The sequence below is a fragment of the Lemur catta genome, chromosome 1 (genome assembly GCF_020740605.2).
Source record: "Lemur catta isolate mLemCat1 chromosome 1, mLemCat1.pri, whole genome shotgun sequence".
NCBI lineage: Eukaryota > Metazoa > Chordata > Mammalia > Primates > Lemuridae > Lemur > Lemur catta.
Window position 1 is genome coordinate 88,672,615 of NC_059128.1, and position 18,591 is coordinate 88,691,205.

Sequence of the window (18,591 nt, forward strand, 5' to 3'; positions counted from 1 at the left end):
TACATAAATGATAATGTAGAGGTTCAGAGGTTTTGGAGGTTTTTCTCTTTTTCTTTTTCTTTTTCTTTTTCTTTTTACTATTTTCATTTATAAGCTCTATCCTTTAAAAGTGTATTTTTCCAAAGTCCATTTGTAAAGACTAGCATGAAAGACAAACTTTACCTCTAAAATGTGCCCTGTCTTCTCCATACAACTTCAAAAATTTTGAATAAGGGATGGCAAGTCTCTTTCTCTGCTTTGTGTAATTTATTTTGGTTTCTTTGCTTTCCATGACAGCCATCAATTAACCATTATCTGATCAGCATATTCTCCTTTGTTTAGCAGCAATTTGTAAATCAGTAAAGCCAAGTTTATCCTTCCACTTCGTTTTATAATTACAAACATTTTAAAAATTGAAAAGTGTAAGTATGTCATATGTGGAATACAATGAACTGAATGAGAATAAAGATAAATATAAATTGACATTATGTAAATTTAAACTGATAAATTATATAGGTATTTTGTGTGTGAAATGACAAATCAAAATTGCATTTTTTTCATAATTACCAAGTGTGAGAGGCTTACATAGTGTTTCAGTCTATAACCTGGGTAGAATTAGAGAATTTTATATTTCATACTTTAAGATCAAGGATGATATGTATAGTAAATACACATTTGTGATAAAAAGCATATGTTCGGATGCTGTCTTCTAAATTTAATTCTCATTTGTATTTTCTGGCGAGGTCTGTACATTTACTGTATTTTTTGTTGTTTGTGGTTTCAGCTTGTCTTGGGGAAATTTATCTACAAAGGGGACAAAGGACTTCTAGCAGTGGCTAAGTTTAGATTTTTTTTTTTATTAAAAGAAAATAGTCTAAAATTCCTTTCCTGAAAACTTCACCTGCCTGTCAGCCTGTATAATGCATTGCAGACACATTAGTATATACCCAGTTATTCTAACACAATCATTTATGCAATAACTTTAAACTATAAAAGTATGTTTAATGTGTATAATGAACAAACCATTTTATCTGCCATATTCACCTAACTAGGATCCTTCTGGATAGTTCATAGGAATATATGATATCATGTCCCAGGTACCACAGATGTGTGTTTTTACCTTTGGGATGTGAAAGGTAGGAAACAAACCTGAATGGCAATCCATTAAAAAGACACACCTGTGTTGGTATTATCAAGACTAGCAAGAAGAATAAAAACAGACTTTTTAACCTTTCATGTAGGATAAACTGTATATATGGGGATATTTAGTGAGTAACTGCTCCTAATTAGAATGATAGATAATATTAGCTGATACTTATTGACTGCTTACTTTGGGTACTATTGGCATCATTTTATAAAAGAGGAAATTGAGTCTTGGAAAGGTTAGGGTAATTTGCCAGAGGTCTTTACATTTAGTGTCTCAGAGAAAGAATAAATTAATATAATTTACAGTTTATGTAAATCAAAAAATTGAACCCCCATTTTAATCTTGGTAGGCTTCCTTAATTCTTTTTCTATAGTTAGTGTATAGAAATATATGTTTGAGGTAAAAATACCAAATTATGTAGAAGGGTATAAAGTAAAAGTCCTTCTCAATTCTAAGTCCAAAGATGCAATCATTGTTAAGTTTCTTGTGTGTAATTTCAGAAATTTTTTATGCTTATGCAAACAAATATATGTATGATTTTTTTTGAACGTGCTCCAATAATTTTAATGGTACTTACTTTCTTCCACTTAAGTGAACACTTAAAGAGTTTTTATTTTGCAATGAAATTTAATGGATATACCCTTTTCAAACTAAAGCAAAATAAATTATTTCATACACTGCCCAAAATAACTTACCTTTCCCTTCCTGACTTCTGGAAGTTTACTTTTACAGATCATACAAATGTTACTTGTTTTCTTCTTGGTTTCAATAGTTAGGAGAATAGTATGATCATGTTTTGATCATTATGGTTATTTGGCTGCCCATTTAGTTTTCCAGAGGAATGCAAATGTTGGCCATTTGCTACTTCTAAATGTTCATAGTTTGCTTATCTGAAGCAAGAGTTTATCAAAGAAAATTAATACTGTTCTAACAAATTAAATGAGATTTTTCTTAAAGCTGTGCCAGACTTGAAAGTGTACTTGAAATTAAAGAATTAAAACCCCTCAGCAGAATTTGATTTGCCAGCTATATCAAGTTAAGGAAGTTCCTGAACGATTGTCTTGTCCTTTCACAGTTATCTTGTAATATAGCAAAGGATAGCAACATTTAATCGAACTCATTTTATTTGGTAACTTTTATAACAGTGAAAAGAATGAACCTAAATTTTATTTCATGCTATATTCAAAAGACATGTTTGCTCCATCAGATTTTGAATCATAAGTGTGTGTGAGATTTGTGTTTTGTAAGCCAAGTCAACATTTATGACTTTATTCAACCACCTGGTATAACTGTCACACCAAGATGCATTACAGGGATATTTGGAGTAGTAGTTTTCTCTAGTAATCAGTTAAAAAGACATGTAGATAGCAACTAAGTTTGACATTATTTACGTGGATTTAGGCAATATTCTTTGTGGTTGGGGTAGGCCTTTATAGAGATTAGACAGACCTTTTTATGCCCTTTATGGAATGTAGAACTCATTTTACATAATTAATGATAATCATTTACATTTTAATTAAATTTATTGTTTAATTTTAAGGTATATGCACCATCCCCAAATTCAGATGATTTCAACCGTGAATCTCCTAGTTATCCATCTCCTAAGCCACCAACCAGTATGTTTGCTAGCACTTTCTTTATGCAAGGTAAGTACTACCAAACAGTTGTCAAATACTACCACAGTCATCTATGTATTAGCCAGTATTCTAAAATGTGAGGAAAGAGAATACCTACACAGCAATTCAGACATTATTTATCCAGGTATTTTTTGGCTAAAGTAAATTAAAATTTAGCTTTATCGTTTTCTAGTGCTTTTTACTGCTGACTGCAATTTAGGTGGATTATCCAGCAAACCATTGGAGTGTCCATTCAGTATTGACTGAATTTATAAAGAACTTAAGAAACATGAATAGAGCTGCTCTTGCTCATCTTAGAATTTAAATGTGTGAAAGCTTATTAACTTTAGTTTTTTGTTTAAATTACAGATTCATATCACACCTAGATTTACCAATATAAATAAAGAGTGAATATCATAGAACAGAGTAAAAGTTACTAAGGAGAGAAAAAGTGTTACATTTCCTTTAATTCACATCTAGCAAGTCATTTTTATTTGGTCTCCTGTGGTTTTGGACTATGTGAAGCATGTATATGGGAGCAATAAATTATTACATAAATGATTCTTTGACTTTATATGAATATTTGGAAGTGAAGTCATTGCTGACGCTTTTGATTTGAAGGCTGACTATAATATGGTTATTATCAATTAGGTTTACTGTTAGAGAAACTTCTTTACTCCATAGTTTCAAAATGTTAGGTATAATTGCCTGTTACAGATTAAGAACTTTTTTGGTTTATTTATGGATATACCATTTAACCAAAATTTAAATCCAGTCTATCCCTAAATTCGGAATTTTTATTATCCTCCTTGATATGAATTTAGATGACCTACCTACCTACTGTAATTTGGATTACTTTTTTTCTAACTTTAAAGCTTATTCCTTAATTTTAAATAGTAATTTCACAGTTTGAAGAGAAGAAAACTGGATAGAAGACTAGGTTGGAAAAGGGAATGTCAGGGTAGCCGTCTGGTCTCAGTTCTTGGTGTGCTCTTGGCCAAAGAATGACCAGACACACCAGTGTCAGGTCCAGCCTTTTGGTGGACTGTTATCCTAGTTCTTTGGCTCTTTGCTTGGAAAAAAAATCACAAGCAGGTCCAGTGTGATGGAGTGACCACAGCAGGAAGCAGTTTCACACAAGCAGCTTTTTATTGTAAAATGAAACAGCTCTGTCTGTGCGAGTGGGGAGAGACAGACTGACTCACTGACTGACTCTCCCTCTCTCTCTGGGAATTCTTGAGTTGTTTCCTTTTATTGGCATGATCTGGAGAAGGGCTTTTGGGAGGTGTGGGGTGTTACCAAATGATCAACAGGTGTTTTCAAGGTTGTATCTTCGTATGTGAGCTCCTCTGAAAGCCTAGCTTTGGGCTGGTGGTGGTGAACCACAATGTAGATTTAAGCTAACGACATAATAATTAGCCTTAGGTTACTCTAGGTTACTTTCCAAATCCTATTATGCCTGGGCTGGGGAATTCCCGGATTGGTAAGGTGTTTCTTCCTTCCCTAGGTGTAGCAGTTGCTCAGGATAGGATTAAGGGTGGGGCAACACCAAGATGGAGTGCCCACTCTTATCCTTCTTCCCAGGTAGGGCAATTGCTCAAGGCAGCACCAAGGCAGGGCACCCTTGTTCCCTAGAAGAGCTGGAGACCCTAGCTATCTACCTAACAGGAAGAAAAAAATATCTAGAGGGTACCCTTTGAATTTTTATAAGCATCATCAAAATAAAAGAAAAATTTTAGCTAAGGAAAATTTTATATTTCTCTTTTTGTCTTAGATGGGACCCACAATTCTTCTGACCTTTGGAGTTCATCAAATGGGATGAGCCAGCCTGGTTTTGGTGGAATTCTGGGGACCTCCACTTCCCACATGTCTCAGTCCAGTAGTTATGGCAGCCTTCATTCACATGAACGCTTGGTAGGCTATAACACATGACTAGGGTGCAGCAACACTTTGTCCTCACTTGTGTTTCTTTTTGGATTACAAGTGTAAAATTTGATTCTGCCAAAACTTCTGAAGTTTGAAGTATCACTTCTAGGTTTACTGCATTTACAATACCTTTTTAGAAAGTAAATGATAATAGTAGCACTCTTTAGCTGCTAACTTTGACCTGTTATAGTTGTCCATTGTGCATATTATTCAGAAAAGATACTTAATAGATCATGTCTCTTTCCCCCTTTTCCTAGAATTATCCTCCACACTCAGTTTCACCAACAGACATAAGCACGAGTCTTCCACCAATGTCCAGCTTTCATCGTGGCAATACCAGCAGTTCACCTTACGTTGCTGCCTCACACACTCCTCCTATCAATGGATCAGATAGCATTCTAGGTGAGCTTTTTGGGTTAACAAAACTTTCTGAAACCTAATTTGGAGATTTTCAGTGAACCCCATATCTTTCAATATATATTTTTAGTACTGAGTTTAAAAATGAAAGAAAGTAAGACAAGAAACTTGATTTTCATTAATACAGAAACTGGTAAAGAATCCATCTTTAGCTTATTAAATACAACACATGCAGAGTATTTCCTGGTTTATTGTGACAGGTGTGAGATGACAATAGAACACACCCTTGAAATAATGGGAAAATGCTTTAAAAAAAAAAAAAAAAGCATACTTGCTTGCCAAAATTCTAAATTTGTTTCTCTACTTGAAATGTCCAGGAACCAGAGGGAATGCTGCTGGAAGCTCGCAGACAGGTGATGCACTTGGAAAGGCTTTGGCATCTGTGAGTATTGGTGTTACACATTCTGCTGAATGCACTTTACCCTGCTGAATGCAGTGATTAGATTTTGTGAGTCATAAGTGTCTAAAGGGTGTAGTTATAACAAGATCGGTTTCATTACACATTTAGAACTGTTCTTGATTTGTATTGATACCTGCCCTTAAATTAACTCCTGAGAACACCTTTCCACCCCACCTCCACAACAACTACCCTTCTGACTTCAATTTAAATATGTCTTTGTTTTAATGGATACAAGTATAGGTAGAAGGAAGAGAAACTTGGGCATTTTTTTAAACCTTTTGATTTTTTTTTTATTACTCAGAAAAGCTTCATTTTTAAAAATTTCACTTTCTGAGTTTATGTTTGTGCCTTCAACACTTTGACAGTGATTGTCTGCTCCTTGGTAAGGAAAGCACACTTGATTCTGTCACAGATAATTTCATACACATGGGACCACCATAGACCCTGCTAACATATTTTTTCATTTCAGACAACCTCATAAGAACTTTAGGTCACACAGCGCAACCCCCTCGAAGTCTGCCTAGGCACATGCTGAATGCAGATTTTGGTGCTTTTCCAACCTTCCTGTTATAAAAGTAAAGAATTCTGTTAATATTATCAGGTGTTCAGCACAATTTTTTTAAGAGGCTCTATGATAGGAGAGCCCACAGTGTTACAACAAATGCTGGGAAGAGGACAAAGAAGTATGTTAAAGCACAAGTTACTGAGATTAATCATGAAGTCTATTTATTTATTTTAAATACATAGTGAGTGGCCCATTAAAATAAGTCAAGTGAACCAAGAAAGACAACTCAGCTATTCTTTTGATCCAGAGAATGAAGTGCCTTCTTCATAAGGAGCTTTTCCAAGATGAAAAGTATTTTATGTACTGTTATTTTTTAAAAAAGGCAAAAACAATCAGCTGCAGCTGATTTAGTCAAGAGATAGGAAATGAAAGCCTTCTCAGGAAAAAAAAAAACAGATTCATTGAAGAACTCATGCTAAAATGAGTAAAACTGATTTGAAGCAATCCTATGGAATTTTCCTGAGCAGATAGTTTACATCACATCAGGATATTAGTGACAAAGCAATGACTGTGTTTTAATATCTAATTATTAAAACAATAAAATTTCTTCTTTTGGAATGCTAAAAGAAGGGAGAGCGTTAATCAGTAATCCACAAAGATTCCAAATCTAATTGTTTAAAAGAGGCACTTGTGTTTTTTACTTTCTGAAATTTCTCTTTAGACTATGTTTTTTCTTTCTTCTTTCCTTCTGAGCAATATGCCTGTTAGAATTCCCATAGAGTTGTCTTGTCTTTTCTGTAAAATGCTGTTAACTCTGTCAAACACATTTGTTGCTGTACATATGAGTAGTAGGAAGCAACTATTGAACATTTAAGGAGATAAAACTCTTTATATATTGTTTCTGTAAATAAATCTTTCTCTACAGGTGAGTACAAGCTTCTTGAGAAATGAAACCAAGTGAAATTTGTCTACTATATACTAGAGCCCCACACAAAATGGAGCTCAGTAAATGTTTGTTAATTCAATCGTGGATCATCTAATAGTGATGATAATAACAAAACCCACAAAAATTATCAGGTATAATTTGAATGTTTACTGTGTGGTAGGCCCTATACTAAGATTTCACATGCCCTGTTTCATTTAATCCTCAGGAAAACCCTGTAAGGTTGGCATTATTATCCCCACATTACAGATGAGGAACTCAAGTTTAAAAGGTTAAGTAACTTGAGCTCAGAAAGATTAAGCAGCTTGCCCTAGGGATCACAAGCTAGCAAGGATAAAGCCCATATATATTAGAACCCTGCTCTGACTAGCTTCGGACTCTGCTCTTAACCACTGCTCTATATGTCCAGAAAGAGCAGTGCTACAGTGACTGTGTCTTACACTGTGTAGATGAGGATTAAAGAGAATTGTCTCACCTTTTTCTGGACTTATTGCCACCTGATGAAAAGTACCTATTTAAGAAGAAAATTTTATTCTATACTGTTAAATCTGAGGGGCTCCCAGGTATTTAATTGGCTTGACATAGCCTTCTGATTCTGGAAGAATCCATTAACAGATACTTCACATATGAGAGGACAAATTACATGTGAACTTTAAATACTAGCAACCTTTAAAAATATAACCTGCATTTTGGGAGGTTTTTTTCTCAGAGGTCATTTGTTTATTTTGTTTAAGCAGGCAAGAATTTGTGATGTTCTTAGTGGCCCCTCAAGCTCATTTTCAGTTACCCTTCAAGTCCTTGAATATCTTCCCGTATTATTAACAGCATACTAGCCAAACCCGGATGGCATTTGGAAAAGAAAATCCAAATTCACTATGAATGGAAGTCAGGGAAGAAATGTTTAATCTAGTTAGTGGGTGGGCTTTGGTTGTCATGGAAACTCAGCTCTGTCATCCTGTGTTGTTACTAGGCAGGAGCAGCCAGGTCATTCCATAAATCATTTCTGTCATAGCTGATGGTGATGCATTCCATCTGCTCCATCACTGCATGCCATAGTCTGCACATTTCAAATCCCTTCCTTCAATCCATCTGCTTCCCGCCCCCATCAACCGGACACCTCCCCAGACACATTCTTTTCTCTAACTTCCATTACAGACTCACATTCACTTTAATGTATGTTTAGTGCTCTCAAAATATACTGAAAAACAAAAACATTATCTGGGGATAGGAAGGATTAGAAAAGATGAGGAGAAGGAACTTAATGAGGATTAGATGTGAGAGTTTGACATGCATATCAGAATTTTATGTTAGGTATTACAAGTGTTTGGAAATGATGGCTATGATGAGTATGAAATTTTAAGTTCTTTAGAATATGACATTTTTAATATAGTATCTAGTTTTAGATGGAGAAACATGCTATTGTCATTAGAAATTAGTTCTATTTTCCCAGTTGTCTGATATATGTCTCAGAAGATCTTTCATGTGTGAAACATCAGAGGGTAGAACCTTTGTTCTTCAGTTTAGGTATTAAAGAGCACACAGAATACTGTGTGATTAAACATGTAAGGCCAGATAATGCATTTGCAAAGATTCCTTTATTTTAGGTTTAAGCCTGGATAATTGTGGTCTTATTCTCAGGATAGCAAGAAAGAGAATTGTACATGAAAGTATTTACACAAAGTTCCCAAAGCCCTGTGGATTATGCATTAGTTTAGATAATAAACTAGGGTAGATAGAAGGAAAGGAAAATTGGGTATTCGTGCCATTTCTAATGTGTTTCCCTGAACATTTGCCAGACAATAACCCTTTAAGATTGTGCCCATGGAGAGTTATATAGAGGAAGAAACATCTGGTTTATTTCAGTGCCTAATACCATATCAAAACACTTGGTCTTTAATTTAGAGGAGATCAAACAAGAGGACTGTTTAACTTTGTTGATTATATCAGACTTCTTTGTGATAATTTATGTTTTGATTTCTACCTTAGAGCAAGCGAAAAGTGTTTGTGTGTGTGTTGCATGTGTGTGTGTTTTAATCTGGATAGTTAAATGGTCAGTAGTCTCTAACAAAAGAAAAGAAAATTCAGGGAAGTTGATGTTTAAAAGTAATTCATGAAATAAGTTTCTTTGTTCCTTAGACTCAATAACATTAGCATGATAAAGATTAACTGAAATGTGCACTGTAGTGTTTAAAAAATTGGGCTCACAGTTCCTGGGTTGGGCTTGGGAGTGCTCCATTGTTTCTTTTTTGTCTGAGGCCCTTTTCATTAGCCTCTGGCTTATTGGCACCCTGCTGATTGGAATGGACCGTGACTGATAGGAGGAGGAGCCTCATTTGTTGCAGTAAAATGAGGCATATTACCGTTTAAGCCTGGCAGAAGGTATCCGGAGTTATTCATCATTGGTCATTTAACAGCATGAGGACCAGGGATTGCATGCAAAATGAGTTCTTACTTTGTGTTTATGCTCTACACTCTAAATCACTCCTATCCCTGTTTTTTAAGTGACTGATTTTTTTTTCTCTTCAAACATCATTGTAGGAGTTCTGTAAGGCCAGAAAGTATGAAAAGAAATGTTATTCTTTGATTTAGAATGCTCTTTGTCAAGTAAAGCCTTGTGTTTAGAACTTTTTTTAAGGTAACACAATTTCTACAGAGTAAGTATAATTTGTTTGTGATTTGGTAATAGAATAAACATGCAGAGATAAAGTTTAGTGAAACAATCTGAGATCCAAAAGGCCTGTGTTATCCCTTTTTAATGTTGTATTGCTCCTTGTCCCCCACATATTCTTTTTATGAAAGTAAAAGGAATAAGAAAAAGTCTTGTAACTTGCTGGGCTATCTGTAATTTCAGGAAAAATGCTGATAATTCTGTCATCACTTTAATTGGCAAAGTAGAACCAACAAATGTGATGGACAAGTAGAAAACATGGCTTTTATTGTACAAAAGGAGAAGCTGCATTTCCACATTTACATGTCATTTTCATCTCCCTTATACTTTTAGAATAACCTGAACTTTTCTTTGGTCTTTTACTTCACACTATGTGAAGACATTATATGTTTTTATACTTGATACATTTTGGTACTGCTTCTCCTGCTTATACAGTGATTTTTAAAAGCTCAGACCTATTTTACATATAGCATCAGCATTTTGCAAAGTCATTTAAAGGTAGTGATTTTATATGACTCTAAGGTATAACCTCTCCCTTCATTGACATAAAGTAGCTTTCACCAGTTCTTGACATGCTTAGGGATTGTTTAACTTAGCAAGGGCAGAGTTGTCAGGGAAAATAAGGATTAGTCGTAGTCCATTTCTACCCTCAAAAGCTCATGCTTACCTAACGATGTTCTCAAAGCTTACACCATAAAACTGATTTGAAATTGTGTCATCTTTATAGTAAACTCTTTTTTCCTCCTTTGGTATTTCTGATACCCATTACATAAATACTAAACTAAATATTACCATTTACTAAGTTCTTTTTATCAATATTATACCAAATTTTAAGTGTACTTTAACAACTGAAGTTTAAAAAAAAATATATCGGGCACCTGCTTATACAAAATAGTGGCAGACAATGGTGGATTCTGTGTTGACCAATATAAGGTTCCTGTCTTCAAAGAGCTTAATAGTCAAGGAGAGAAGATGAGACAGCTATACCAGTAATGATAATGTAGGACATAGTGTGAAGTAAAAGACTAAAGAGAAATTCAGATTATTCTAAAAGTATAAGGGAGGTGAAAATGACATGTAAATGTGGAAATGACATTTGAGTTGAGTTTTGATGTAGTACAGAATTCCATCAGGGGGGAGTTAAGAGGTAGGCATTCTGAAAGGAGGACAAGCTATGTCCAAAACATGAAAAAAATATCTTTTGTTTGGATACGTAATAGAATATGTAGATTATAACTAGATTATAAGGTAGATATTTTTGTGACCAGAATATGGAAGACATCAGATGTCATTCTGTTTTATTTAGCAGGCAACAGGAGCATGGGATTTGACTGTTCAAAACTGTTTTCGAGGACAGTGGTTTGGGGTAAAAGAAGGGAGTTATGAGAAGTATAAAGACTTCAATAGTCTAGCCACAAGTTCTAATATAGATTTAAAATGGTGTGATGGCACTGAGAATGATATGTGCCTGTCCCAGAAACATTACAGGGAATTGTAGGTATTGGTGTCTACAGAGGGAAGAATGAAGGGACAGAGGAAAAGAGGGGAGAGAGATGGTGCTTTTGGTGACATGAGAATGGTGCTACTAACCAAAGTAGAGAGGACAGAAGAGTACAGATGGTAAGAGGAGGAAGCCTAGGGTGCAAAGTTTGGGTTTGGACATACTGAGCTTGAGATGAAAGAAGAACTTGTCAGGTTAGAGAATTCTAGCAACCACCAGTGTTAGGACAGTACAGATGTCTATTTAGAAGTCATTCACCAGGATATGATAGTTGATACTTTACAAAAGAATAGTATTACCAAGAAATGAAGCACAGGTAAATAGAAAAGAAAACTGAACTCTGGGGACACCTACCATAAGGGAAATGGAAGAATAAAAAAAGATGGAACCTGGGCAAATGCATCCAGGGACTGAAAACAATCACTTAAATGGGAATTCCTAGAAAGAATGATAGATACCCTTTATTTTTACAGCAGCTATATATTAAACCCCTGCCATGTATCAACACTGTTGTGCAGTCTGAAGCTATGGCACTAATAAATAAGACAAAGTCCTTGTTCTTCTAGCATTTACATTTTACTAGGGGAAAGGGTAAGAGACAAATAATAAGCAAGTAAACAAATTTAGATGATGAGGAATATAATGTAAGCGCTATGAAGAAAATAGAAGGAGAAGGGGGGAAAATATAAATATATTTACTACCACTGATCTGTACACTGAAAATGATAAAGATGGTAAATTGTATATTTTACCTCAATAAATTTAAAAAAGAAATAAGAAAACAAGCATGAATGTGTGACAGAGGGAATGCTGTTTGTCCAATGCTTTTAATCCTTACAGATGAGGATTAAAAGTCAGGGAGTTAGGCTAGTTTATAATAATCACAGTTTTGCATAAAACTGAAGCTTTTCTCCTCATCTAACCACTGTCAAATGTTTTTGACCTTTCCCTCCCATACCAATATTATAGCTAGGGTCATATTTCATAAAGGTAAGCATCAGTTTCTCATAAAGGTATAACTGTTGAATCTTGAAACTGTTTGAATCTTGAACATAAGAATAGTTTACAATGATAAGGGGGTATTTTGAAACATGTTTTTGTTGAAGTTTGATGACCTTCCCTAATTTACTTACATAGTAAGAATTTAATCAATGCATGTGTGCAGTCCACTAGAAACCAAAATGTGACCTTTAGCTAATTTTCACACATCATAACTTTAACAACTTTTTAGGACCAGCAATATTGATATTATACTACCCCCTTTTACTAAGTCCTCCCAAAGTCTTTTGAACTTTTTTCCACCACACCTTTGCTTTTTCCTTATTATTTTTTTTTTTTTTAGAGACAGAGTCTCACTCTGTTGCCCGGGCTAGAGTGCCATGGCGTGAGGCTAGCTCACAGCAACCTCGAACTCCTGGGCTCAAGCAATTCTTCTGCCTCAGCCTCCCAAGTAGCTGGGACTACAGGCATGCGCCACCGTGCCCAGCTAATTTTTTTCTATATATTTTTAGTTGTCCAGCTAATTTCTTTCTATTTTTTTTAGTAGAAACGGGGTCTTGCTCTTGCTCAGGCTGGTCTCAAACTCCTGACCTCCAGCGATCCTCCCAGAGTGCTAGGATTACAGGCCTGAGCCACCACGCCCGGCCACACCTTTGCTTTTTCAAAATGGCTTTCTAACTTGAGTTTACAACTAACTTCTAGATCTAACTGTTTGAGACAGTTGGTATTTAAAGGCATTTACAATTATAACTTACTAACCATCATACAAATTGATATATTTTATTTGAAGTAGATATATCTGTCTGTAGTCAAAAGAAAGACTCTGGGCTACTTGCAATTTGTAATTAGTGTTATCTTTTTTAAAAATGAAAGCCATAAAATTTGTTAATCATTACTTGTGGAATTTTGTTTTACATGAATATCTCCCAATAGCTGGCTTACTCAGATACTGAAAAAACATTATACTATCTTTAAAACCAATCCTGAGACCCTTATATGCCATAATTCAGGCCTCTTTAAATTCAGTAGAGCTCTTGTTTAGAGCAAGGTTATTTTTATTGAATGACTCTGCACTTACAAATCATTTTCTTTTTTAAAATATTTGACCATGGCTGGGCGCAGTGGCTCACGCCTATAATCCTGGCCCTCTGGGAGGCTGAGGCAGGAGGATCGCTTGAGCTCAGGAATTTGAGACCAGCCTGAGCAAAAGTGAGACCCCGTCTCTACTAAAAACAAAAAAAAGAAATTGGCCAGACAACTAAAAATAGAAAAAATTAACAGGGTGTGTGGCACATACCTATAGTCCCAGCTACCCAGGAGGCTGAGGCAGGAGGATTGCTTGAGCCCAGGAGTTTGAGGTTGCTGTGAGCTAGGCTGACGCCACGGCACTCTAGTCGGGGCAACAGACCAAGACTCTGTCTCAAAAATAAATAAATAATTAATTTAAAAAAATATTTGACCACAATTTATCCACGTAAGTTGATTTGTCTACCCTAAGTTAAGTGCTGAGATGCAAAAATGATTTATTATACCTGTTTTAAGAATAGGATGTCCTAGAAGAGATCTCTTAGGGTCCAGGCCCTTGGTGCCTGGGTCAAGGGGAATTTTCAAGTATTAGATAAACTGGGATGAATCTCTGTCACTATTTATTTTTGGCAGTATGAAATGTACATAAAAGTATTAAAACTTTTAGCCAGAATATCAAAATTTATGTTTCCTGATATTTTATCCTCTTTGAAGTAGACCTATTAGGAAGTAAAGTTCACAAATCAATTTAGGAACACTTTTTGAAGTACATCAGGGGTTTTCTACTTTTGACAGGAGTGACAAAGTATCCTTGGAGAGTAAGTTTAATTTTTTACAACACTCATACAATCATTTGGAGCTAAAATTGGCAAAAATGTGGTTGGTCAAACTGAGTAACTTTTTAAATGAGAGGTTAAGGGGTAACGATTTAAAAAAATTATTTTCTTTGTCTGGTTAACTGGTTTTAAAGACCATCCCAGAGGGTAATAGTATTCTGAGGTGATTATTTTTAAAGGGTACCACTTAATGTAGATTGTATATTCTAGAAAGATTGTTTAATTATCATATTTGTTAACTTTTTATCACTTTTCATTTTTCTGTTCTAACAATTAAAAACTTTAAATTATTTTCCACTAGAATAATAAATAAATATAATTTATTTCTCTCATATTAGCATATATATGATGCCTTTTAATCCTGGTGTTAAAATTGAGGCTCCTGTGATCTTTGTGTAATGCAACAGTCCTAAAATTGATGACTCTGAGCCTTAGAGGTGGCAACTTAGATTATAAAAATAATTCCATGTGAATAGATTTATATTTTTCTTGTCACATATCAATGCATGTATATCTCTTGTTTTCTGGTTAGATTTATTCTCCTGACCATACCAGCAGTAGTTTTCCATCAAATCCGTCAACACCAGTTGGATCACCTTCACCTCTCACAGGTAGGCTTCTCTTTTATCTAACTACTTCATAACATATATAGGCTACTTGGAAGTATTTCTAGTTCATTTTTCAGTAAAATTCAATAAAAATTTATGAAAATATCATTTATATTTTGGTGATAAGAAAGCAGATAGGCCGGGCACAGTGGCTCACATGTATAATCCTAGCACTCTGGGAGGCCAAGGCCAGATCACTTTAGGTCAGGAGTTCGAGACCAGCCTGAGCAAGAACAAGACCCTGTCTCTACTAAAAATAGAAAAATTGCCCGGGCATCATGTCACATATCTGTAGTCCCAGCTACTCAGGAGGCTGAGGTAGGAGGATTGCTTGAGCCGAGGAGTTTGAGGTTACAGTGAGCTATGATAATGTCACTGCACTCTAGCCGGGGTGAAAAAGCAAGACTCTGTCTCAAAAAAAAGGAAAAACTAGCCCAGCATGGTGGTGTCCACCCACAGTCCCAGCTACTGGAGAGGCTGAGGAAGGAAGATCACTTGAGCCCAAGAGTTTGAGGCTGCAGTTGAGCTATGGTGAGGCCACTGCACTCCAGCCTGGGCAACAGAGCGAGACCCTGTCTCAAAAAAGAAAGCATGTAAACAGAGCCTTCCTTTTAAGTTCATTTTGGAGACTCTTGAAATATTCCCTGGTTTTGAATTATTTATTAATATCTTCCCTGATTTTTAATATAATTTGTGATAATGTCTAAGAACAATTGTTATAACAGAATAAAAATAAGACTAGGCAATTGAGATGAAAGTAAAATGGAGCGAAATAAAAAATTTTTATACAATAGCATATAAAATAAAGAAAAGTAATCTATTTAAAAGTACATGTAACTTCTTTCTTCTTTGTTTTCCACGCTTACTGTGTACCACTGCAGTCCCCAACCCCTGGGCCATGGCCCGTTACATGTCTGTGGCCTGTTAGGAAACAGGCCCTGCATCACTGCCTGAGCTCTGCACCATACCCTCCCCATCCACGACACCCCACTCCCCCATCCCCAGCCTCTGGAAAAATTGTCTTCCATGAAACCGGCCCCTGGTGCCAAAAAGGCTGGGGACCGCTGAATATGTAAGACTCACAGATGACTATCTGTTTCTACTAAATAGTCTGTTTTTATTTTTAGGCCAAGTTATTATTTCACATATATATAAAAATTCTTGGGGATGATGTAGCTTTTCTGCTAAGGAAAGAACTGTGAGTGTAGATGAATATTGTTATTGGAAATAAATAAGTGGTTCAGATTTACTTTATTTTCTCCTGGATTTTTTTCATATTAGTATGGACAAATTCTAGATACTACCCTATGGTATGAATTTGTTGAGACACAGTTGTTGTTATAGTAAATGGGAATTTTTTGATTTATTAGGAATAAATAAAATTACATGAAAATTTTAATATCTATTAAGCTGTAATTTTAAAACTTTATATTTTTCTGAGCAGTGTTTGGAGACAAACTTAGCTGAAGAAAAATTATATTGATTTGAGGAAAAAACATGAGGCAACTGGGTAAAATTGCCATATTCCTCCAGCAACAATTGACCTCAGAAAAAATTCTGTTTTCCTGATCAAGCCATTAGTTAAGTCCATGTGGTTTTGTTTTTTATTGTTATTAAGCCTTTTTGCATTGTTCAGGGTTTCTGAAAATCAGGGCTTAGATGTCAGGTCCCTCACTATCACCTGTGCTTTGTGTATTAGCCTTGTGACTCTGCTAAGAAGCATTCCGGTGTGGAAATGATGAACTGCTGGCAGCTGCTTGCAGCTATTAGCAAGTTCTGCCACTTTCTCAGACACCATGGCTTCAGCTGTCTAGTAAAAGTTGAACAGCTGTTCCCCACATAGACAAGACTATGAAAGACCCATTGACTTAAAGTTGTTGTTTAACAGAGCTGAAATTACAGGAAGAATGATGTAACTTTAACCCTACTCACCCTCTTGGCACAGCTTTACTAAAATTATCAGTGTCAGTTTGGGGACAGCCTTTTTCACTTTCTCATCTGAGATATCCATATGAGCCCTAGCTATACATTCTCACTGCCTCTCCTTCTCTGCCTAGTAAAATAGCTGTGCCACCAAAGTATCCTTTGGTTTTGATTAACATTGGGTAGGAAGGCAGGTCATAGGAGAGCTCAGTATCTATGAAGGGACATTAGTGAAATGGAGAATCAGAGACTTAGACACTTTTCAAAAAATAATGATCCCAAGTAAAATCTCATATTTCTTTCTCTTTCTTTATTTCATGTTTAGTGAATGATGTTCTGTTTCCCTTTAATTCAATGAATTAATGAAAACAGGACTGTTGAATTATGTAACGAAGGAGTTAATAGGCATCTTTTTCAATTCAGCAGTGATAATCAAAGAAAAATACTTTCACATATCCTGCTAAAACAGCAAATCAAAGACAGATTTTATGCAGGTGCATGTCTCCCATCTCCTCTATCTGTGCTTCCTTCTTGCCTCCACATCCTCTACACACACCCCATAGCAGAGCAGAGATGAGATGGAAAGAGAAGAGGAATAAACGAAAACACTGTGTGATAAAAGTATTCACTGTTGAAGGGAAAAAGAACAAACCAGAGCTCCTATATATTATGTGGAAATTATTCTGTACCTTGTATAGCAATGGTCTGTTATGTAGAATAAAAAATTCTACCCACTGTATGCTCTCCATACTTGCCCTAGTCCTTATGCTTGAGCATTAGTCAGACTCAGCACAGGCCTTATAAGGATAGATACACAGGTACAGAGCTACACAGGCAGCTTCTAAGGCCATCATTCTTGTTTAAATCCCCCATTGTTTTCCTTGGGAACTTCTCAGGCCATACATTTCTACCTAGAGAGTACTTATGAGAAAGATTCTGAGATACTGTATCAGTTCAGATGCTTTAGGCTGAAAGGAAAAGAAACACTTGTCTCAGCTAGGTTTGAACAATAAGAGGATTCTTCATTTTGTGTGATAAGAAGCCCATAGCATGGTGAAGCCCCATATATCAGGTCTCCTGCTCTACTTTGCAATTCTTCCTCAGGCTGGTGACAGGACAACAGTTTAAGGTACTACATGTGGATATAACAGTGTCCAGTAGAAGAGAAAGCACCATCTTTTCCTTGTCTTTTAAGAACCCTTTTCCAGAAGCCTCTTCAGTAGATTTCCACTCTTGTCTCCTTTGCCAGCACTGGATCTAATATAGTTGCTTGCAACAGAAATGGTACCACCATGTTTATCTTAGCATCAAGATTTATCCCAGGAGCTAAGAATATAATTACTCTCTCCTGGTTCATACTAAGAAAGAATAGACCCACCTCCCTTACCCCTTGTGAACAAAATCAGGGCTCTCACAACACAGTACAAGAGAGGAATTTGTGTATCTACTACAGTCATCATTTAGGAAAAGACACAAGCATTTACATTAAGAGAATGTGTTTACTAAGAGAGCATGGAAGACAGACAAGCAGAACCATCCTTTGCCTTTCTTTACCTCCTTCTTGAATATAAATGAATAAAAGATCAATAATTGCAGTACTCAATAGCAAAAATCCTCAGTTTGGGCTAGTTTAATCAGTGAAATATTTATTTTTATCATTTGTCAGAGTGCCTGTTAGTTACCTGACTTCAACAAGTTCTCACTCTAATTGAGAAAATGAGATAAACACTTGAAATAGAGCCATCCACATTCAGTCTAAACTAGCGGTCAGGATAGGTTTCATGAAGAAGAGTAGGATTTTTACAGGAGGAGAAGGAGCTCTAATTAATTGATAGTACAAATCAACCAAATCCAACCAAGAGTTAGGTCCACCAACTCCAGGTATCCATTAAACTTCTATGCCTACCTTTGAGTTTTATCAGACATAATATTGACTTCTACTGACCTAACTCTGTCTTGTACAACTATCCAGTCATCCCCTTTGTGACCAAAAGCATGAATTTTTGAAATGACTAGGTGGGGTTATGAAATATTTGTAGCTTGGCATTTGTATGAAGTTCAAATAGATATCAGTGATTTAACCCTGTTAGTGTTGTA

The 18,591-nt window shown here is 35.7% G+C and overlaps 1 protein-coding gene across 6 annotated transcripts in view; it reads left to right on the plus strand.

Moving 5' to 3' along the window:
* The window catches only part of TCF12 (transcription factor 12), a 346,996-nt gene that overhangs the window by 297,672 nt on the left and 30,733 nt on the right, over window positions 1-18,591 (plus strand). For all 6 annotated transcript variants that reach the window (XM_045529980.1, XM_045529997.1, XM_045530003.1 and 3 more), the window contains 5 exons: window positions 2,667-2,772; window positions 4,517-4,656; window positions 4,926-5,070; window positions 5,403-5,467; window positions 14,496-14,574. In XM_045529980.1, coding sequence (XP_045385936.1) covers window positions 2,667-2,772; window positions 4,517-4,656; window positions 4,926-5,070; window positions 5,403-5,467; window positions 14,496-14,574 — 535 coding nt within the window. The remainder of the gene's footprint in view (window positions 1-2,666; window positions 2,773-4,516; window positions 4,657-4,925; window positions 5,071-5,402; window positions 5,468-14,495; window positions 14,575-18,591) is intronic.